At 42.1% G+C, this 19,464-nt stretch overlaps 1 protein-coding gene across 2 annotated transcripts in view; it reads right to left on the reverse strand.

Moving 5' to 3' along the window:
- Positions 1–19,464, reverse strand: part of LOC126190823 (integrin alpha-PS4-like) — a 175,916-nt gene that overhangs the window by 121,563 nt on the left and 34,889 nt on the right. Inside the window, exon 1 of one of the 2 annotated variants that reach the window (XM_049931392.1) lies at positions 8,818–9,011. The exons of the other annotated variant lie outside the window; for it this stretch is intronic. Within the exon in view, the coding sequence (XP_049787349.1) occupies positions 8,818–9,002 (185 nt within the window). The 5' untranslated portion in view covers positions 9,003–9,011. Of the gene's footprint in view, positions 1–8,817; positions 9,012–19,464 lie in introns of those variants that run through there. 2 annotated transcript variants of the gene reach the window in all.

Consider the following 19,464-nt stretch of genomic DNA (forward strand, 5'->3'; position numbering starts at 1 on the left):
GAAATTCTGGCGTATTGAAGAGCAATATTCATTCCAGACTTGCTGACTTTCGAGCTTTAAAGAATTTGCAAAACAGTTTCCAGAAGTCGGGTTTTTGAGTTTAAAGTAGAGCTTTGGCAAATTCTTTGACTTTTCAATTTTGAGAAGTTAATTGCGCTATTCAGAGACATTAAAATGCATCGTGAAATTATATCAGTACGTGATAGAGACGGGATGTGTTGTGTTTCAAGGACTACATAAATTTGTCGTTTTAGTAATTACCATTCCAGCATCTGGTTCATTTGCTGAGAGGTTACTATCAGCAACGAAGAGGATTATATTTTGTCTTCGAAATAGTCAATGTCAGGAGAGACCTCGTTAACTAGCTCTTCAAAGCATTGCAATGTCCTTGCTTACAACTTTGCAGACCCGTTCTTCTATGATGACATGTTTGATATCTTTGGGAGGAAAACTAGAAGGATCGTTGAGCTGTACAAAACATAAGGTACGATATTTAATTTACTCTTCTTTGTGAATATATGGTGTTCATCGTCTACTTATAAGAATTTAAATGTATTTTTTTCATCAAGACTGAGAAAAAATTATAGATACGACATTCATTATTCTCTTCCTTTTAATGACAGTTATTACTTGGAGCTTCTCTTAGGCTGAAAGACACGCTTCTCCACTGACTGCAAGAGAATCAACCTTTTTAAAGAATACTGGGAAAAAGAAAACTAGTGTACGTTATAACAGTTCCAAACGAAGATCCTACGGAACACCAAAAAGCTAATCCTGCGGAAGAACAACACAAAATCATCATTGGTGGAATTCAGCAATGAAGATCTGGAAGAACGGAAGAAAATCTTCAGGACATATAACAGAAGAAAAATGCCAAACAACACTTTTCTGGTATGAAAAAGTTGGTGGGGAAATTAATTGGTTAGATAAAGATGAGACACATGAAAGAACAACCTCACAGAAGGCAACACACGTGACGTTTACAGGACTTTCGGAGGAAAGATACGTGGATACACACCACAGAACCTATGCTTCAGAAAGTAGGATGGTAAACTCTCTCTGACAAATCACGTGAACTGTGAAGAGCGAGAAATGTAAGGTTGTGACTTGATGAGTCAAACATGTTGCGAAAACTGACAATATTTCGGAGCTGAAGATGACGAACCTGCAATGATCTGTTGTTCGAGCCAACAATCTTTAATGATTTGCTCTTGCTGTAAAATGCTATTGATGGAAATTTCTTACACCATTGGTACTCTACTGAAATTAAACACGGAGTAGTGGCAATTCATGAGGGTCATACACTTGAAGTCTCTCAGTGAGATCATAAAACCAATGGGGCTAGACTAGAAATGGGAGCACAAAGAATTCGATTACAGAAACTCAAGAGAATAAGAAGTGCATGTACACACATACAAAGGTTAGACTGCACAACAAACTTTGTACGCAAGCGAACCTAGTTCTCAACGGAAAAGGCGATCAAGAAAACATCCTGTAGGAGGAACGAAGTATTATGAGGGGAATTCTTGGGGCAGTCTGAGCAGTTTTCTGTATACTACTTCCACAGATTCTATGTGGGCTCTCTCGAGTTTTTTCTAACTCGTTTGATCCATGGCGTATTATTTAAATTTCCTTTACAGGTTATAATTTTGTGTGTAATCATCATTGTTGGGAGTCTTTGAACATGTCTGTAGAGTTTCAGTCTTCGTGTTCTAATTTCTGCTGCCAGATTTGATAATTTATCTGTTACTTTGCCAGATTTTAGTCTGTATCCATCCTCTGTTTTTTCTATGAGAGAGTGTTAAGTTTTGTACAGAGTACACCAAATACCAAGGATAATGGACAAATATTTTTGTCCGGATACTTAAGAGCGACACAGATTTGCACTGCTGCAGCCGTAATGTAGCTGAGGTACAATTATTTTAGGCCTCGCGCTAGAGGGGAACGGTATCAAGGCGATATTTGTGGCGCCAGTGTGGTGATTAAGACTAGTTCCGGAGTCGGCCGCGACAACAGCACGGCGCTGACAAACAAGGTCACAGGTTTGGCTGCTGAGTAGCTGTGACCTTGATAGTTCCCTTTGGGCTCCCACCAACATTCCAAACTGTTAAGGGACGCGTACGTCTTTGACGTACTGTATGTACATGGATATCACAGTGGAGACATCGTAGTTGGCGATTTGGTGGTTTTCACTCTACAGGTCATCGTGTTAACAGTCGTATGTGTGGAGGGAGGTAAAGTAGGTTGCTGCTTTCTTGTAACAGCCAGTCGGGCAGCTTTCAAGTTTCAAGATCCGGCGCTAATCGGCAGACAGTATGGCGGCTTAGATATATATAAAATACTCATTTCCGCAATATGTACGTAAAGAAATAAGGGGTGATAAACCATCTTCACGGTAGACGTTTCATACAAATTTTGTCTTCAAGCTTTGCGAAACTGCTATGCGCTCAAGCGATGCAAGATCATATTTTGTTAATCAGTGATTTAAGAAGCAGCAACTCCTTTCACGAAATCATTCATTAGGGTAATTAACGACTTAACTATATATTTCTGGAACTGGGTGTGAGTATCAGTCTTGTAATAGCAATGCGTCTCTGTGGATAGTACGTATTAATGAAGACGTAAAACAAAGTTTCTGCAAGTCCAGCGAAGACAGCGAGACAGCAGCTAGACGTGAAGTAAATGACTAACGAAAGTTGAAACCAACAGCTGTATTGTAATTCAAACGTTGTTTTTTCAAAATGCTTCCGGTTTCGACCCGAAAAAGCGTCATCTTGAATTGTCTGACCGATGGCGGGCTTTTTACTGGAAGTTATGGAATCCAATTGATTTCGGCCCCGCTACATTCAACTTTGTTGGTTGCACATGTTGGCCTAACAAGGTTAATAGGTTGTACCGTCTATCCAAAGACTCCGTTTGTCTATGTCATTGTGGATCGAACATTGATGGGAGATTACGCTTGGTGCCTGAAAATGACGCTTTTTCACGTTGAAACTAGTAACACGTTTTGAATTAATGACGTTTGAATTACAACACAGCTGTTGGTTTCAATTTTCTTTATTCAAGTAAAACGAAGTTAGATCGTGAGCAGTTGTTAACGAATCAGTTTGAGTACCTGATTGTATGCCACAGGGACAACCATATTTTGCGAGCGATTACTGTAACTGGTTTAAAACTTAGTGGACCTTCATTTCTCATCATTTTTTCTGAAAATTACAGGCGTTTTGTGAGCTTATTTAATCCAGTCAATCGCTCACATCAAAACGAAATTTCATATCATGAAATATCTCTTATGCGTTCTTCCCTTGCGTGATAGCGTTCATTACCCGATTCGAATTGAGAATACGACGCACACTCGCAGTGATACTTATTTTGTGAGCTCAAGGAACGAATTTTTGGTTCTGACAGATGAAGGGGCGAAAGGTCTCATATCAGTAGGGTCCGGATATGCATATTTTTCGTTCTGTTATCCTCGACCTCTATCCTCGACTTCGTTCCTATCGTTCTTCCCTTTCCCCCCACCCAACACGAACACAAACCATTTGTAGTGTGTTTACATTTTACTCCTGTTCCATATTTAGTGTTGACTAGGCCTCTGTTCTTTGCTGCAGTTGCAACGACCTCGTTAGTCGTACCAGGAATAAGCAGATATGATATGCACATTTGGGCAAGCGAATAATGATAGGGTACTGATTTATAAACTTTTCCTACCCGTTTTCGGTATTTTACCAAATGAGTATTCAATCCTGCCCCTCCACAAAAAAGTGTCTAATCGTATGTCGAATGTTTCAGAAGTCGGATATTTCAGACTTGAAAGGCAGTGAATAAAAGTTTCAGCGTGGCTTCTTCACAACATCCATGTAAGTCAGGTACCAACTTTGATACATCGATAGTTCTGCAAGAGCACACGGAAAAGTCGTTAAGATATATTATGAAACACACTTGATTGATGAAAATGGCAATCACCAGCATAATCAGAGTTCTAGAATTTTAGTCAGATGTCGAACTAGCAATTTTCACACAGTTTGCTGAGAAAGCTGGCCAGTGTAAAGACATGGAAGGAATTCTCAACATGGGAAAGTAGTTTCTTAAACGAACTTAAAACTGATGCTTGTAAACCTGAAAAGACTGATTCCGTGACTTCTCCTTAGTCTAACTTCGTTTTGAAGTGTCAGATGGACGTCTACGATAATTACTTTCATACCAGCTTTATGCTTGATGCCGCATGTTGTTTACCTGCATGTGCGCTCTGTGACAGTGTATTGGCGAGGCCGTCGTCGCCTGCGCTTGATGCACATAAGACGGAATCGCGATAAATACACCAAACGAATTTTTAGATACGAGCGAGAAGGAGGCCTGCGGTTGAATGAACTATTGAAAGGAGGAAGAGTGACTGGAAGTGGGGGGTGGGAAGCTACGGATGGTGAGGCAACGACTCATCTGGTCGAACCTCCATTCAGGCATCCAGGCAAAGCAGAGCGCTGTTAACGTGTCTCTGAATAGACACTGTCCTTTGACAAGCGGCGTTCTTCTCTGCCGAGGGACCCACCAGAAGGATCTCTCCTTTGTTCAGTATAAAACAGCTTCTACATTTTTGTGCGAACTTCTAAATCCGTACGCAAGTTGGGGAAAAATATTTAGCTTGTTGAGCAGATCGGTGCTAGCAAGACTACTAGCATTAACTATTTATATTACTTTGTAATGTATCTTACAATTTATTTTCTTGATTTTTGTCCATTGATTCTCTTATTATTCTGATATAATTTTTATTTAATTTACTTGCTAATTCATTTACTCGTGCACAGTACTTCATAGCGAAGCTATCGTGAATCCGAATTCAAGAAACTACAGAACTCAGATTGCCTGTGAATTCAATTAGATTCCTTGCGGATAAAAGAGTGTTAGTGTTTTAGTATAGCCATAGCTGAAAGTTTTGTGAAACAATTTCATAAAGCTGTAAACATATACTTTTGTTTTACGATTATATGACGCACTTCTTCCTTCTATAACTTCATTATCGTGTGTTTTCTGATGATATTAGTGAATTATATTTGCTGAATTTGTTGTTCGGTTTTGTAGGTAACATGCATTATATAAAAACTTCAAATACCGTAGTAAAAAGCAACGTTTATAATAACTCTTTTTTGTTTTATTTTTATGGTAATATTGCACAGAATTACTCTGTGTCATTACAGATCAATGAAAGTATTAAAAATTGCTACTTTCTCCTGACACTAACATGATGTTTAACATATGATACACATTAGTTTTTACTGAAATGATCTCATGATGTAGTACAATAATAGGAAACCGTTCACGATATCGTAAAATAAAATGGGCTTATTATAGATATTTTATCATTTTAGTTTAAACCGAAAGAAGGTAAGTAAGATTTCAGTGGTTGTAATTGCCATATTCACTTTTGCACGTACTGTTTACGGCTAACAAATGTCGTCCAACAGTGGACTATGAAAGATTTTTATTAAAGTAGAACGTAACCCTATGCATCATCATTCATAGTTAAATAACTTGCTGTGAGTGGTGGCTTTGCTGCGGTAGTTGCATGGTGGAGCGAGTATCAAGATTATCGGCTCCTTGAGTTCTTTTAGAATGAAAATAGCGAGTGTTACATTGAAGCTTTCTACCATTCTTTTTCTAAAGTTCAGCGCGTGTCGTCTTACACCAATATCCAGATTTATTTTTCAAATACCAACGCTAACGCTGTAGTGTGGAGGGTGGGGAGGGGGGGTATTATTCTTCTGTGCATTTGGTTAATTTTATCGGTTTTCTCAAACAACACATGGTATCTTAAATAAAACTGCACTTTCATCTACGCAATGATTTATTTTATGTGATGTTCTTGTTAAATTCTATAATTTTTACAGATCTGATGATGCCTGCATATGACGGGGGAACTAGTTATAAAATCAAATTGTGTGCGACTTATGGTTGCTTTATCCATATACTAAACTACTTCAGGTTTATTTTTCTAAAAGTCGCCGAATTACGCGCTGAAAAACCGCATGGGGATAATAGGGAGCTTAATTTCATTCACTGTAATCAATGTTTCTAGAAAGTCTGCGACTGTGTCGCTGTACACAATAAAAAGCAAGGAGAAAAAATTCTCAGTGACAAACTAGACAGTGAATCGATTAATTTCTTCAAATGTTGCTACTCTATATAACAGCTACGGTAAATGCTAAATATATGTTCATTCCTTTACTCATTCCACTCTGTATTTGCAACAAGATAGTATAAAATACAATACAAAGCGTAATCACTCATTTAAATAGTCAGTAGTGTTAGAAGTTATAAATGACATCTTGATGTAAATAAAGTAATAGACGCAAAATGGAACACCTCTGATTGTATCCAAGCTCTTTGAGAAGCCGTACTGTCGTAATATCTTTGTACTGTATAGTGATTTCGCATGAACAGTGTGAATGATGTTTTGCGAGTATTCGATTTTCTGTACAATGAAGGAGGTACTGTATTTGTAAGTAAGCAGACAAAAAAATAAAACTTTTCTTAGGTGAGTGTCTACAGCTCTTAAGTATTTTTAAAAAGCGCATTTGCGTCGTCAATTGCACAGTTGTATGCAGGATGAGCCAGGAGGAAAGGTACATGCTTTGAGGAGTGATAGTATTAGCAGTTCTAAACAAAACCCGTCACATAGACGTATGCCCTGTTTCAAATGGTTTCCGAGATAGAACGCATTTAATGTATATTAATATTTATTTTCTGTACTATTCAGACATTGTCATTGTTTACAACCCACCACAGTGGAGTAGAGGAAGTCTATATGAACAATCTGATACAGGACACTTGTAGTCCATCAAGTCGGGAAACTACCTCAAATTGGCCTACAAAAGCTACCTAAGCTACAGCGCATTCACGTCGCGCGAAATAGTATTTCCGCGCTCCCTTGGCGCAAACTATTAGTCTTGGAGAAAAAATGAACTCGACTTTTTTCGTAGGAAATTTAATGTAGTTTAATTTTGTATTGCCCCACATCTTCGGTGGAGGTTGCGGTTTTTGCGTTATTCACGAAAAATGTACAAGAGTGACATTAAATGTGTTCTCTGTCGGCAAACATTCGGAATGGGATGTTTGTCTATCACAAGTTTTTTGTTCAGAATTACTAATACTGTCACCCATCAAAGTATGTAGTAGCTTTCCTCGTAGCTCAGCCAGTATTTATTTTCTACCGATTTTAGTTATAACAACCATCTTCACAGGAGTAAAACTTCGTACATCCACGACGATTACGTATTTTCTAAATTTAGTTGCGTCGTATTCGACGAAGGTTTATTTTTGATCCATTGACGTATACTGTTTTCTCCTGTGAGGATGGTTGTTGTAGCTGAAATCGATCGACAATAAACATGCAAATGTACAGCTGATGGCGCAAATATGCATTTTCGGGAAAGACAAAAAATACTTTTTCTAACATTAGCACGTCAGACAATCACAAGATTTGAAACTTCCTGGCAGATTAAAACTGTGTGCCAGACCAAGACTCGAACTCGGGACCTTTGCCTTTCGCGGGCAAGTGCTCGCACACTCCGCTGCAGAGTGAAAATCTCATTCTGGAAACATCCCCCAGGCTGTGGCTAAGCCATGTATCCACAATATCCTTTCTTTCAGAAGTGCTAGTTCTGCAAAGTTCGCAGGAGAGCTTCTGTAAAGTTTGGAAGGTAGGAGACGAGGTACTGGCAGAAGTAAAGCTGTGAGGAGAGGACGTGCTTCGTGGTTGGGTAGCTCAGTTGGTAGAGCACTTGCCCGCGAAAGGCAAAGGTCCCGAGTTCGAGTCACGGTCCGGCACACGGTTTTAATCTGCCAGGAAGTTTCGTATCAGAGTGAAAATCTCATTCTGAATCACAAGATTTATATTTTTCGATTGGCGTAAAACCACAGAAATGCTACTGTGGAGCAAGAGAGGCAGAAAATCATACACGGAAGCATCACGAAAAGTACAGTCAACGGCTTTGCATTGTTGACTAGACCAGTTCTCGTCACGTCATTGAAGTTAATTGACGTGGGGCGTGGCCGATATTTGGATGGGTAACCGCCTGGGTACGCCACGTGCTATTGGCTGCTTTCCCTCGCCTTCACGGCAAAGGGAAGGAGAGGTCGTGGTGTTAAGTTCTTGTTCACCCGACTTTGCGCCAATGACCAGGATTAAATTTCAAACCTCACGAAAGGAAGGCATGTGAGCATGTGACACTGTTGATGGTGATCCGTCCTTCGTATGGGGAGATGGGGACGTTAAACTAGGCAGCCTCCTTGCTGCTATTCGAGAGGAATATGTTATATGCATACACCAGGTTTCACCCTCTCCCCTCTGCTATCATCGTTCAATGCAAACATGACACCACACTACACACTCACCCAACACAGTTACCGACACTTACACATGCAACTCCCACAATTCAGGAAGCAAACGTGCCATTGTGTGCGAAGGACAGAAAAAACTTTTCATTGCGGCGGCTAAACCTGCCCTTCGGGGTCTCCTAGACAACAATGCCATTAGCCTTTACTTTTAGTTAAAATACTAAACTAAATATTTGCACTTGATAATAGAATAAATTCTCGAAACACTTCGTCCTATGCACGAAAAAATACTGTGAAGTGTTTTATTATTTAAATAGAATGCTAGCAGTTTTTAACTTGCGACCAGAGACCACGGATCCTTTATACCAAAGTACACAGAAAATATTACCGAACAGCTTCTGCAATTTAGTCGATGGTGTTGCAGGTTCATCTTGTAGAGGGAGACGGCACTGTGATCGGCGAGACTATCTTCCGAGGACTCACCACGTGCCGAGTTGGTCCCTGCGCAGGCCGACGGTGAAGCCGAAATAGCTGCCACGCTGCGCGTTGGGGTCGGCAATGATCCTGGCCAGCTCGGGGTGCGTTTCTAGATTGAAGGCTGCGGCACCAGCCAGGAGCAGCAGCTGCCAGCGGCAGGCTGCGGCCGACCACACGCCTCGCGCCTCCATGACTGGCGCTCGCCGTCTGCACTGTGCCGGGATCCGGAGGCGCCTATCGCAGTTTCCGGCAGCGAAGGCGAAAATAGTGGCGCGCCAGCTGCTGGGTCCCCCAGCAGAGCGCTCGCGATGCCAGAAGGCTGGTCAGTTCCGTGAGAACAGTCTGCCTACAAGCTGTGCGACGGCTAAGAGCCGGGTCTCCAGTCTTCGAGAGCCACCCAAGAAGACGTCAGAGGTCTAACTCTGCCATTGATGGTAACATTTCTGGAACTCATCTTCTGTAATATCCTCCAAGAACTTCGTCACAGCTTTTTGGACATCTTGTGTTGTTCGGAAATGGTGTTCCTCGACCGCCGTTTTGACTCTTGGAAATAGAAAAAAGTCACACGGGGTGATATCTGGTGAATAAGGTGGCTGTGGTAGTACTGAAATTTGTTTTGAGGTTAAAAATTGCTCTACTGACAGAGCAGTATGGGATGGCGCATTATCGTGATGCAGAATCCAATTATCAGCAATGTTGGCACGGACACGAAGAACTCTTTTACGAAGACTTTCTAAAATTTCTTTGTAGTAATATTGGTTAGCTGTTTGTCCAGCAGGCACCCACTCTTTATGAACAATTCCCTTGGTATCAAAGAAGCACACAAGCATGCATTTTGTTGTGTTGGCAGAAGAGCCAACACCGTGTTACTAGAGCAGGCCGAAATGCACGCGTTTTAGCTCACGCAGGCTGGCGTGAGGAGGGAAGAACTATACTGACGTGAGGTCTGGAACATGACAAGAAATTAGAATTCAGAAAGCGGACGTAGCTAGTTTGATAGTTAACTTTAATCCATTAATGATGAACGTCGCTCTTGACGGTACATGATTCACAATATTGTATGTTCAAAATTCATTCTAATTACTGAATATGGCGCCTTACTAGGTCGTAGCAAATGACGTATCTGAAGGCTATGCTAAACTGTTGTCTCGGCAAATGAGAGCGTATGTAGACAGTGAACCATCGCTAGCAAAGTCGGCTGTACAACTGGGGCGAGTGCTAGGGAGTCTGTCTAGACTAGACATGCCGTGTGGCGGCGCTCGGTCTGCAATCACTGATAGTGGCGACACGCGGATCCGCCGAATACTAACGGACCGCGGGCGATTTAAAGGCTACCACCTAGCAAGTGTGGTGTCTGGCGGTGACACCACACATTTCACTTTTGACTTTGACATACGAGCTTTTTTTGGCCTGGGTGATACCTTTGAGCACCATTGCGAACTTTGGCGTTTTGTCTCTGGATCATACTGAAAAAACCAACTTTCATCACCAGTGATAACACGGCTCAACAGTTCTGGATTGATTTCCGTTTCCTCTAACAGATCGGCTGCCACATTTTTCCGTGTTTCTCGCTGTTGTGGTGTGAGATTTTTGGGGACCATTTTTGCACAAATCTTTCTCATACCAAGATCTTCAGTTATTATTAGACGAACCGTTTCTCGACTGATGTTCAGTTCTTCTGCAATCATTTTCACGGATAATCTTCGATCAGATCGTACGAGTTCACGCACCCTGGCCAAGGTGACATCCTTCCGTGAGGTTGATGGTCGTCCACTGCGGTCTTCATCTTCAACATTCGTTTTGTCTTTACTAAACATTTTATACCAACGAAAAACTTGAGCTCTTGACATAACCTCCTCTCCAAAAGCCTTCTGAAGCTTACCGTAAGTTGTCGTAGCGTTTTCACCCAATTTAACGCAAAAAGAAATGACATACCTTGCGCAATATTATGCGGTTCCATTTCCGTGACGAGAGACACAAACACGTGTTAACTTATTACAGCACAACTCACGACTGAGCAGTTGCATCGATGTGCCACTTGGAACAGAAGCAGCTTATACACCAAGGTCAAAAACATTGTGCGTACGCAAGCATGCAAGGTTGCCACATATTGCAAAGAAAATCAGTCTCATTACTTTATTGCTAAACCTCGTAAAAAAGGTTACGCACCCAGAAGACATGGTCAGGTGCAAATGTAGCTTCGTACACTTACATAACACTGGCAGGTTGTTGTTGTGATCTTCAGTCCTAAGACTGGTTTGATGCAGCTCTCCATGCTACTCTATCCTGTGCAAGCTTCTTCATCTCCCAGTACCTACTGCAGTCTACATCCTTCTGAATCTGCTTAGTGTATTCATCCCTTGGTCTCCCTCTACGATTTTTACCCTCCACGCTGCCCTCCAATACTAAATTGGTGATCCCTCGGTGTCTCAGAACATGTCCTACCAACCGATCCCTTCTTCTAGTTAAGTTGTGCCACAAGCTCCTCTTCTCCCCAATTCTATTCAATAACTCCTCATTAGTTATGTGATCTACCCATCTAATCTTCAGCATTCTTCTGTAGCACCACGTTTCGAAAGCTTCTATTCTCTTCTTGTCCAAACTATTTATCGTCCATGTTTCACTTCCATACATGGCTACACTCCATACAAATACTTTCAGAAACTTAAATCTATACTCGATGTTAACAAATTTTTCTTCTTCAGAAACGCTTTCCTTGCCATTGCCAGTCTACATTTTATATCCTCTCTACTTCGACCATCATCAGTTATTTTGCTCCACAAATAGCAAAACTCATTTACTACTTTAAGTGTCTCATTTCCTAATCTAATTCCCTCAGTATCACCCGACTTAATTCGACTACATTCCATTATCCTCGTTTTGCTTTTGTTGATGTTCATCTTATATCCTCCTTTCAAGACACTGTCCATTCCGTTCAGCTGCTCTTCCAAGTCCTTTGCTGTCTCTGACAGAATTACAATGTCATCGGCGAACCTCAAAGTTTTTATTTCTTCTCCATAGATTTTAATACCTACTCCGAACCTTTCTTTTGTTTCCTTTACTGCTTGCTCAATATACAGATTGAATAACATGGGGATAGGCTACAACCCTGTCTCACTCCTTTCCCAACCACTGCTTCCCTTTCATACCCATCGGCTCTTATAACTGCCATCTGATTTCTGTACAAATTGTAAATAGCCTTTCGCTCCCTGTATTTTACCCTTGCCACCTTCAGAATTTGAAAGAGAGTATTCCAATCAACATTGTCAAAAGCTTTGTCTAAGTCTACAAATGCTAGAAACGTAGGTTTGCCTTTTCTTAATCTTTCTTCTAAGATAAGTCGTAGGGTCAGTATTGCCTCACGTGTTCCCACATTTCTACGGAATCCAAACTGATCTTCCCCGAGGTCAGCTTCAACCAGTTTTTCCATTCGTCTGTAAAGAATTCGTGTTAGTATTTTGCAGCTGTGACTTATTAAACTGATAGTTCGGTAATTTTCACATCTGTCAACACGTGCTTTCTTTGGGATTGGAATTATTATATTCTTCTTGAAGTCTGAGGGTATTTTGCCTGTCTCGTACGTGTTGCTCACCAGATGGTAGAGATTTGTCAGGATTGGCTCTCCATGGAACGTTGTCTACTCCCGGGGCCTTGTTTCGACTCAGGTCTTTCAGTGCTCTGTCAAAGTCTTCACACAAAATCGTATTTCCCATTTCATCTTCATCTACATCCTCATTCATTTCCATAATATTGTCCTCAAGTACATCGCCCTTGTATAGACCCTCTATATACTCCTTCCACCTTTCTGCTTTCCCTTCTTTGCTTAGAACTGGGTTTCCATCTGAGCTCTTGATATTCATACAAGTGGTTCTCTTTTCTCCAAATGTCTCTTTAATTTTCGTGTAGGCAGTATCTATCTTACCACTAGTGAAATAAGCCTCTACATCCTTACATTTGTCCTCTAGCCATCCCTGCTTAGCCATTTTGCACTTCCTGTCGATCTCATTTTTGAGACGTTTGTATTCCTTTTTGCCTGCTTCATTTACTGCATTTTTATATTTTCTCCTTTCATCAATTAAATTCAATATTTCTTCTCTCACCCAAGGGTTTCTACTAGCCCTCGTCTTTTTACCTATTTGATCCTCTGCTGCCTTCACTATTTCATCCCTCAAAGCTACCCATTCTTCTTCTATTGTATTTCTTTCCCCCATTCCCGTCAATTGTTCCCTTATGCTCTCCCTGAAACTCTGTACAACCTCTGGTTCTTTCAGTTTATCCAGGTCCCATCTTCTTAATTTCCCACCTTTTTGCAGTTTCTTCAGTTTTAGTCTCCAGTTCATAACCAATAGATTGTGGTCAGAGTCCACATCTGCCCCTGGAAATGTCTTACAATTTAAAACCTGTTTCCTAAACTTCTGTCTTACCATTATATAATCTATATGATACCTTTCAGTATCTCCAGGGTTCTTCCATGTATACAACCTTCTTTCATGATTCTTAAACCAAGTGTTAGCTATGATTAAGTTATGCTCTGCGCAAAATTCTACCAGGCGGCTTCCTCTTTCCTTTCTTAGCCCCAATCCATATTCACCTACTATGTTTCCTTCTCTCCCTTTTCCTCCTCTTGCATTCCAGTCACCCATGACTATTAAATTTTCGTCTCCCTTCACTACCTGAATAATGTCTTTTATCTCATCATACATTTCATCAATTTCTTCGTCATCTGCAGAGCTAGTTGGCATATAAACTTGTACTACTGTAGTAGGCATGGGCTTCGTGTCTATCTTGGCCACTATAATACGTTCACTATGCTGTTTGTAGTAGCTTACTCGCACTCCTATTTTCTTATTCATTATTAAACCTACTCCTGCATTACCCCTAATTGACTTTGTGTTTATAATCCTGTAGTCACCTGACCAGAAGTCTTGTTCCTCCTGCCACCGAACTTCACTAATTCCCACTATATCTAACTTTAACCTACCCATTTCCCTTTTTAAATTTTCTAATCTACCTGCCCGATTAAGGGATCTGACATTCCACGCTTTCTCCTGATAACAACGTCCTCCTGAGTAGTCCCCGCCCGGAGATCCGAATGGGGGACTATTTTACCTCCGGAATATTTTACCCAAGAGGACGCCATCATCATTTAATCATACAGTAAAGCTGCATGCCCTCGGGAAAAATTACGGCTGTAGTTTCCCCTTGCTTTCAGCCGTTCGCAGTACCAGAACAGCAAGGCCATTGTGGTTAATGTTGCAAGGCCAGATCAGTCAATCATCCAGACTGTTGCCCCTGCAACTACTGAAAAGGCTGCTGCCCCTGTTCAGGAACCACACGTTTGTCTGGCCTCTGGCATGTATGTAAATGATGAGAGTTGCAATACTGCGTAACAGGTAGAATGGCCACCAGAATGCATTAGTCTTGTTCAAGTTAGTGTTGCGACCAGGCCTGGCAGGGTGTACGTGGGGCGCAAACAGTGTCAGATGTCTAGTGATCAGAATGAAGGACATGGAGCGTGGATCTCCATTTATCCAGTTGTTCAGATCGTGCAGTATCCAGTTTTGTGGGGTATTCAGATGTGACAGTGGCCCAATATTGGACGGTACGAGGACGTGAGGACAGACATTCTCCTTGTCGTGGCTCCAGTCGACCGCATCTGAACACCACATGGGAGGATAGCGGCACTATGCGCCGAACGAGTTGTTTCCCATCTGTGCTTGCCGTCCCAGGGAAAGTAATGGACTCCCTGCAACATTCTATGTCGTCATGCACCACCGCTCAGAAACCAGCAGCAGCTGGACAAGGAAGTTACCGTCCCATGTGACGGCTGCCATTAACATTATAACACAACGGCTGCGTCTGGAGTTGTGCCGTGGCTGGAAAGCATGGTCTACAGTTGAATGGCGTCGCATTGTGAATCGCCGTTTTGCACTACTCCGGATGACCATTATTGATAAGTATGGTGGCGACCTGGGGAGAGGTCTCATTCTTCCAGTGATGTGGGGAGCCGTCGGATATGACCAGTTCATGGCTGGTTGCGATTGAGGGAACTGTGACGGCACAACGGTACTTATCAGACGTATTGAGTCCTCATCTGTCACCTCTTATGTAACAGAATCATGGTGGCATTTTTCAACAGGAAATTGCTCGTCCTCACTTGGAATGTGTCTCTATAAGCTGTCTGCGTGATGTTGAGGGGCTCCAGTGCCAGTACCCGGGATATCGAGAAGCGGTTACAACAGCTGTGGGCCAGCTGGGCTCAAGAGATGATACAATGGTTTTACAACACCCTTCCCAAATGAATGAGTGCATGCATCCGGGCCAGAGGAGGTGCAACGTCATACTGATATTACCAGATTCTTTGTAAATATGACTCGATTCTGTAATCACTGAAATGCCACCACATACCCTGTCTACTCGTAAAGTTTCATTTCGTTTCCTCCTCCCCTTCTGGGTGCATCACATTTCTTGTCAGGCAGTGTACATCTAAAATAAAAGCAAATCTTTGGTCGAGTGCTGAGGGCTGCGCAATGCCGTCTAGCCGCTGTGTCATCCTGTGCCATATGGCGTCATTTGTGATGCGTTATGGAAGGACGTGAGGCCAGCGCACTAACTCTTCCAATCGTTGTCGGCTTTCCAGACCTTGGAGCCGTTACTTCTCATTCAAGTACCTCCTCAGCTGGTATCACAAGACTTAGTAGACTCCGTTCCTGTTCTCCAAACGAGGAAAAATTTCTGGCAGTACCGGAAACTGAACATGATCCTCGGCATGGCAGTCGCGCTGACTTCTCAGCTCCAAAGACGGACTCTGCATCGGTATCTATATCAATAATCTGCATACCACTGCAGAAGTGCTTGGCAAAGGATACTTTACCATTTACTAGGGCTTCTTCCCATTCTTTTCACGTATGGACGGCGGGAAGAATAATTACTTAAACGTCTCTTTGCGTGCTGCAACTAGTGTGTTCTTCTCTTGGCGGACAGTACGGGAGCGATACTTTTGAGGTTGTAGTATACAGGGTGTTTATAAACGAATATCGGGGTTTTAACGCTTTATAATATTTATTATATTAAACTTACAGCTATAAATAATATGTCAAATGAAAGAGCAACTCAAACAGTTTTACCAAGAACCTTATAAATGTTCAATGTGAGCACCATTCGTACCACGGCACACATCAAGTCTATAGCCGAGTTCTTCTCAAACGTTGATAAGTGTCTCTTCAGTGATTGCAACAACAGCTGCTTCAATCCGGTTTCTTAATTTAGGGAGGTCTGCTGATAGCGGAGGCACGTACATACGATCCTTGATGAGGCCCCAAAGGAAAAAATCGCATGGCGTTAGGTCGGGTGAACTGGAGGCCATGCAAAACAAGCGCTGGCCGGTGTGGCCGAGCGGTTCTAGGCGCTACAGTATGGAACCACGCGACCGCTACGGTCGCAGGTTCGAATCCTGCCTCGGGCATCGATATGTGTAATGTTCTTAGGATAGTTAGGTTTAATTAGTTCTAAGTTCTAGGGGACTGATGACCTCAGATGTTAAGTCCCTTAGTGCTCAGAGCCATTTGAACCTTTTTTTTTTGTTTTTTTTTTTTGCAAAGCATGCCCTGTCGTTGGTCCCCTTGAGGCCTATCCAGCGCTTGGGTACAGTGAAGTTCAACCAATCGCGTACTTCGCTTTGCCAGTAAGGTGACGCACCATCTTACTACAAAATGAAGTTCTCTGGCTCATCTTCTTCCAACTGAGGGAAGAGCCATTGCTCTAGTGTATCAAGGTAAGATGTGCCAGTTACAGTAGGTTCACCAAAAAAGAAAGGCCCATAAACTTTCCACCGGGATACGACACAAAAAACAAAAAGCACATGCGCACTGGTGCCAAACACAACTGTTTGAGTTGCTCTTTCATTTGACGTATCATTTTTAACTGTAAGTTTCATGTAATAAATATTATAAAGCGTTAAAACGGCGATGTTGATTTATAAACACCCTGTATTCCTAGATGGCTCACATAATGGCGGTTCTTGATTCTTTATAGGCAGGATTTTATATGAAGGATAGCGTCTGCTTTCAAGTGCCTGTCAATGCAGGTTTCCCAACATCTTCATGACGCTCTGCCATAAGTTAAACAAACCTGTGACCATACGTGCAGCCCTCCTTTGTAAACTTTCAATATTCCTGAGATTATTGTTGGTATGGGTCCCACACATCTGAACAATATTCTAGGATGGGTCGCAAGTGCGTTTTATAAGCAATCTCCTTTGTAGACTGATTGCGTTTCCCTGTATTCTACTACTGAACGGCAGTCTGCCAACTGCTTTGTCTATGACCGAGACAATGTGATCTCTCCATTTCATATCCTTGGAAGGCGTTACAACGAAGTGTTTGTGTGAGTTGACCGATTCCAGTTATCACGCTTTGATACCATAGTTATAGATATCACGTTTTGTGAGGCGCACAGTTTTACATTTCTTAACGTTTAAAGCTAGTTGCTAATTCTTGCACCGCTTTGAAACCCTGTCAAGATCCGACTGAATATTTGTAGAACTTCTCTCAGACGCTCCTTCATTACAGATAACTGTATCACTTGCGAGAGATCTTTTAACATTGTCTGTAAGGTCAATAACAACAACATGAACAGCAAGGGTCCTAATACACTGTCCTGGGGCACTCTGAAGTTACTTCTACATCTGTAGATGACGCTTAGTCCACGATAACATGCTGTGTCCTCTCTACCAAGAAATCCTCAGCCGAGTCACAAATTTCACTTGGTACCCCATACGATCGTACTTTTTATAAATATGCCTAGGTGTAGTACTGAGTCAAATGCTTTTCAAAAATGGAGAAATACTGCATCTACGTGACTGCCTTGATCCGCGGCTTTCAGGGTGGCATGTGAGAAACATGCGAGTTGCGTTTCACGTGATCTGTGTTTACGGAATCCAAGATGTTTGTCATGGAGGAGGTAATTCTGTTCGAGATACTTCATTACGTTTGAGCTCAGAATATGTTTCAGATTTCTACAATAGACAGATGTCGAAGACACTGCACGGTAGTTTCGTGACTCGCTTCTTTACTTTGAATGTGCAGAATTATATGAAGATCTAATTTCTACGTAGGAACAAGAAACTTGATACACTGCTTCAGGCTCTGGACTCGTGTTCAGGAGGTACGGGATTCAAATTTCTGTCAGCGTATCACTGATACTCCATCTGAGGTTAAACCCTAAAATTTCTTCTTCCCGGAACTTATTTTCTGAGTCTAATGCCCTCCAGTGCTACAGAATCTCTGCAAACGAATTGCAAACGGGTAGCGGAGGCTATGTGGCGTGGATTGGGCGGTTTTTTTAGGTTAGAAGGCCTCGGGAAAGTACGGGGTGGGCTGCAATAACAAAGGGTGCATGGCAAATACAGGACGTGCTTGGATCAAGGAACAGTCGGAATTGTAGTTGTAAATTGTTTTAGTTGTGCTGGGAAAGTCCCTGAGCTTCAAGCGCTAATAGAAAGCACAGAAGCTGAAATCGTTATAGGTACAGAAAGCTAGCTAAAGCCTGAAATAAGTTCTGCAGAAATTTTTACGAAGTCTCAGACGGTGTTCAGGAAAGATAGATTAGGCAGAATTGGTGGTGGAGTGTTTGTGTCTGTCAGTAGTGGTTTATCTTGTAGTGAAGTCGAAGTAGATACTCCGTGCGAATTGGTATGGGTGGAGGTTATACTTAACAGCCGAACTAAGTTAATAATTGGCTCCTTCTACCGACCCCCAGACTCCGATGATATAGTTGCTGAACAGTTCAGAGAAAATTTGGGTCTCGTAACAAATAAATACCCCACTCATACGATTATAGTTGGTGGGGACTTCAACCTTCCCTCGATATGTTGGCAAAAATACTTCTTCAAAACCGGTGGTAGGCAGAAAACATCTTCCGAGATTGTCCTAAATGCTTTCTCCGAAAATTATTTCGAGCAGTTAGTCCACGAACCCACGCGAATTGTAAATGGTTGCGAAAACACACTTGACCTGTTAGCCACAAACAATCCAGAGCTGATAGAGAGCATCATGACTGATACAGGGATTAGTGATGATGATGTTTGGTTTGTGGGGCGCTCAACTGCGTGGTTATCAGCGCCCGTACAATTATCCAATCGTTGCTCAGTCCAATTTCGCCACTTTCCTGGATGATGATGAAATGATGAGGACAACACAAACACCCAGTCATCTCGAGGCAGGTGAAAATCCCTGACCCCGCCGGGAATCGAACCCGGGACCCCGTGCTCGGGAAGCGAGAACGCCACAGGGATTAGTGATCACAAGGTCGTTGTAGCTAGGCTCAATGCCGTTTCTTCCAAATCCACCAGAAACAAACGCAAAATAATTTTATTTAAAAAAGCGGATAAAGTGTCACTAGAAGCCTTTCTAAGAGACAATCTCCATTCCTTCCGAACTGACTATGCAAATGTAGACGAGATGTGGCTCAAATTCAAAGATATAGTAGCAACAGCAATTGAGAGATTCATACCTCATAAATTGGTAAGAGATGGAACTGATCCCCCGTGGTACACAAAACAGGTCCTAACGCTGTTGCAGAGGCAACGGAAAAAGCATGCGAAGTTCAGAAGAACGCGAAATCCCGAAGATTAGCTAAAATTTACAGACGCGC

This window comes from Schistocerca cancellata, chromosome 6, assembly GCF_023864275.1.
Source record: "Schistocerca cancellata isolate TAMUIC-IGC-003103 chromosome 6, iqSchCanc2.1, whole genome shotgun sequence".
Lineage (NCBI taxonomy): Eukaryota > Metazoa > Arthropoda > Insecta > Orthoptera > Acrididae > Schistocerca > Schistocerca cancellata.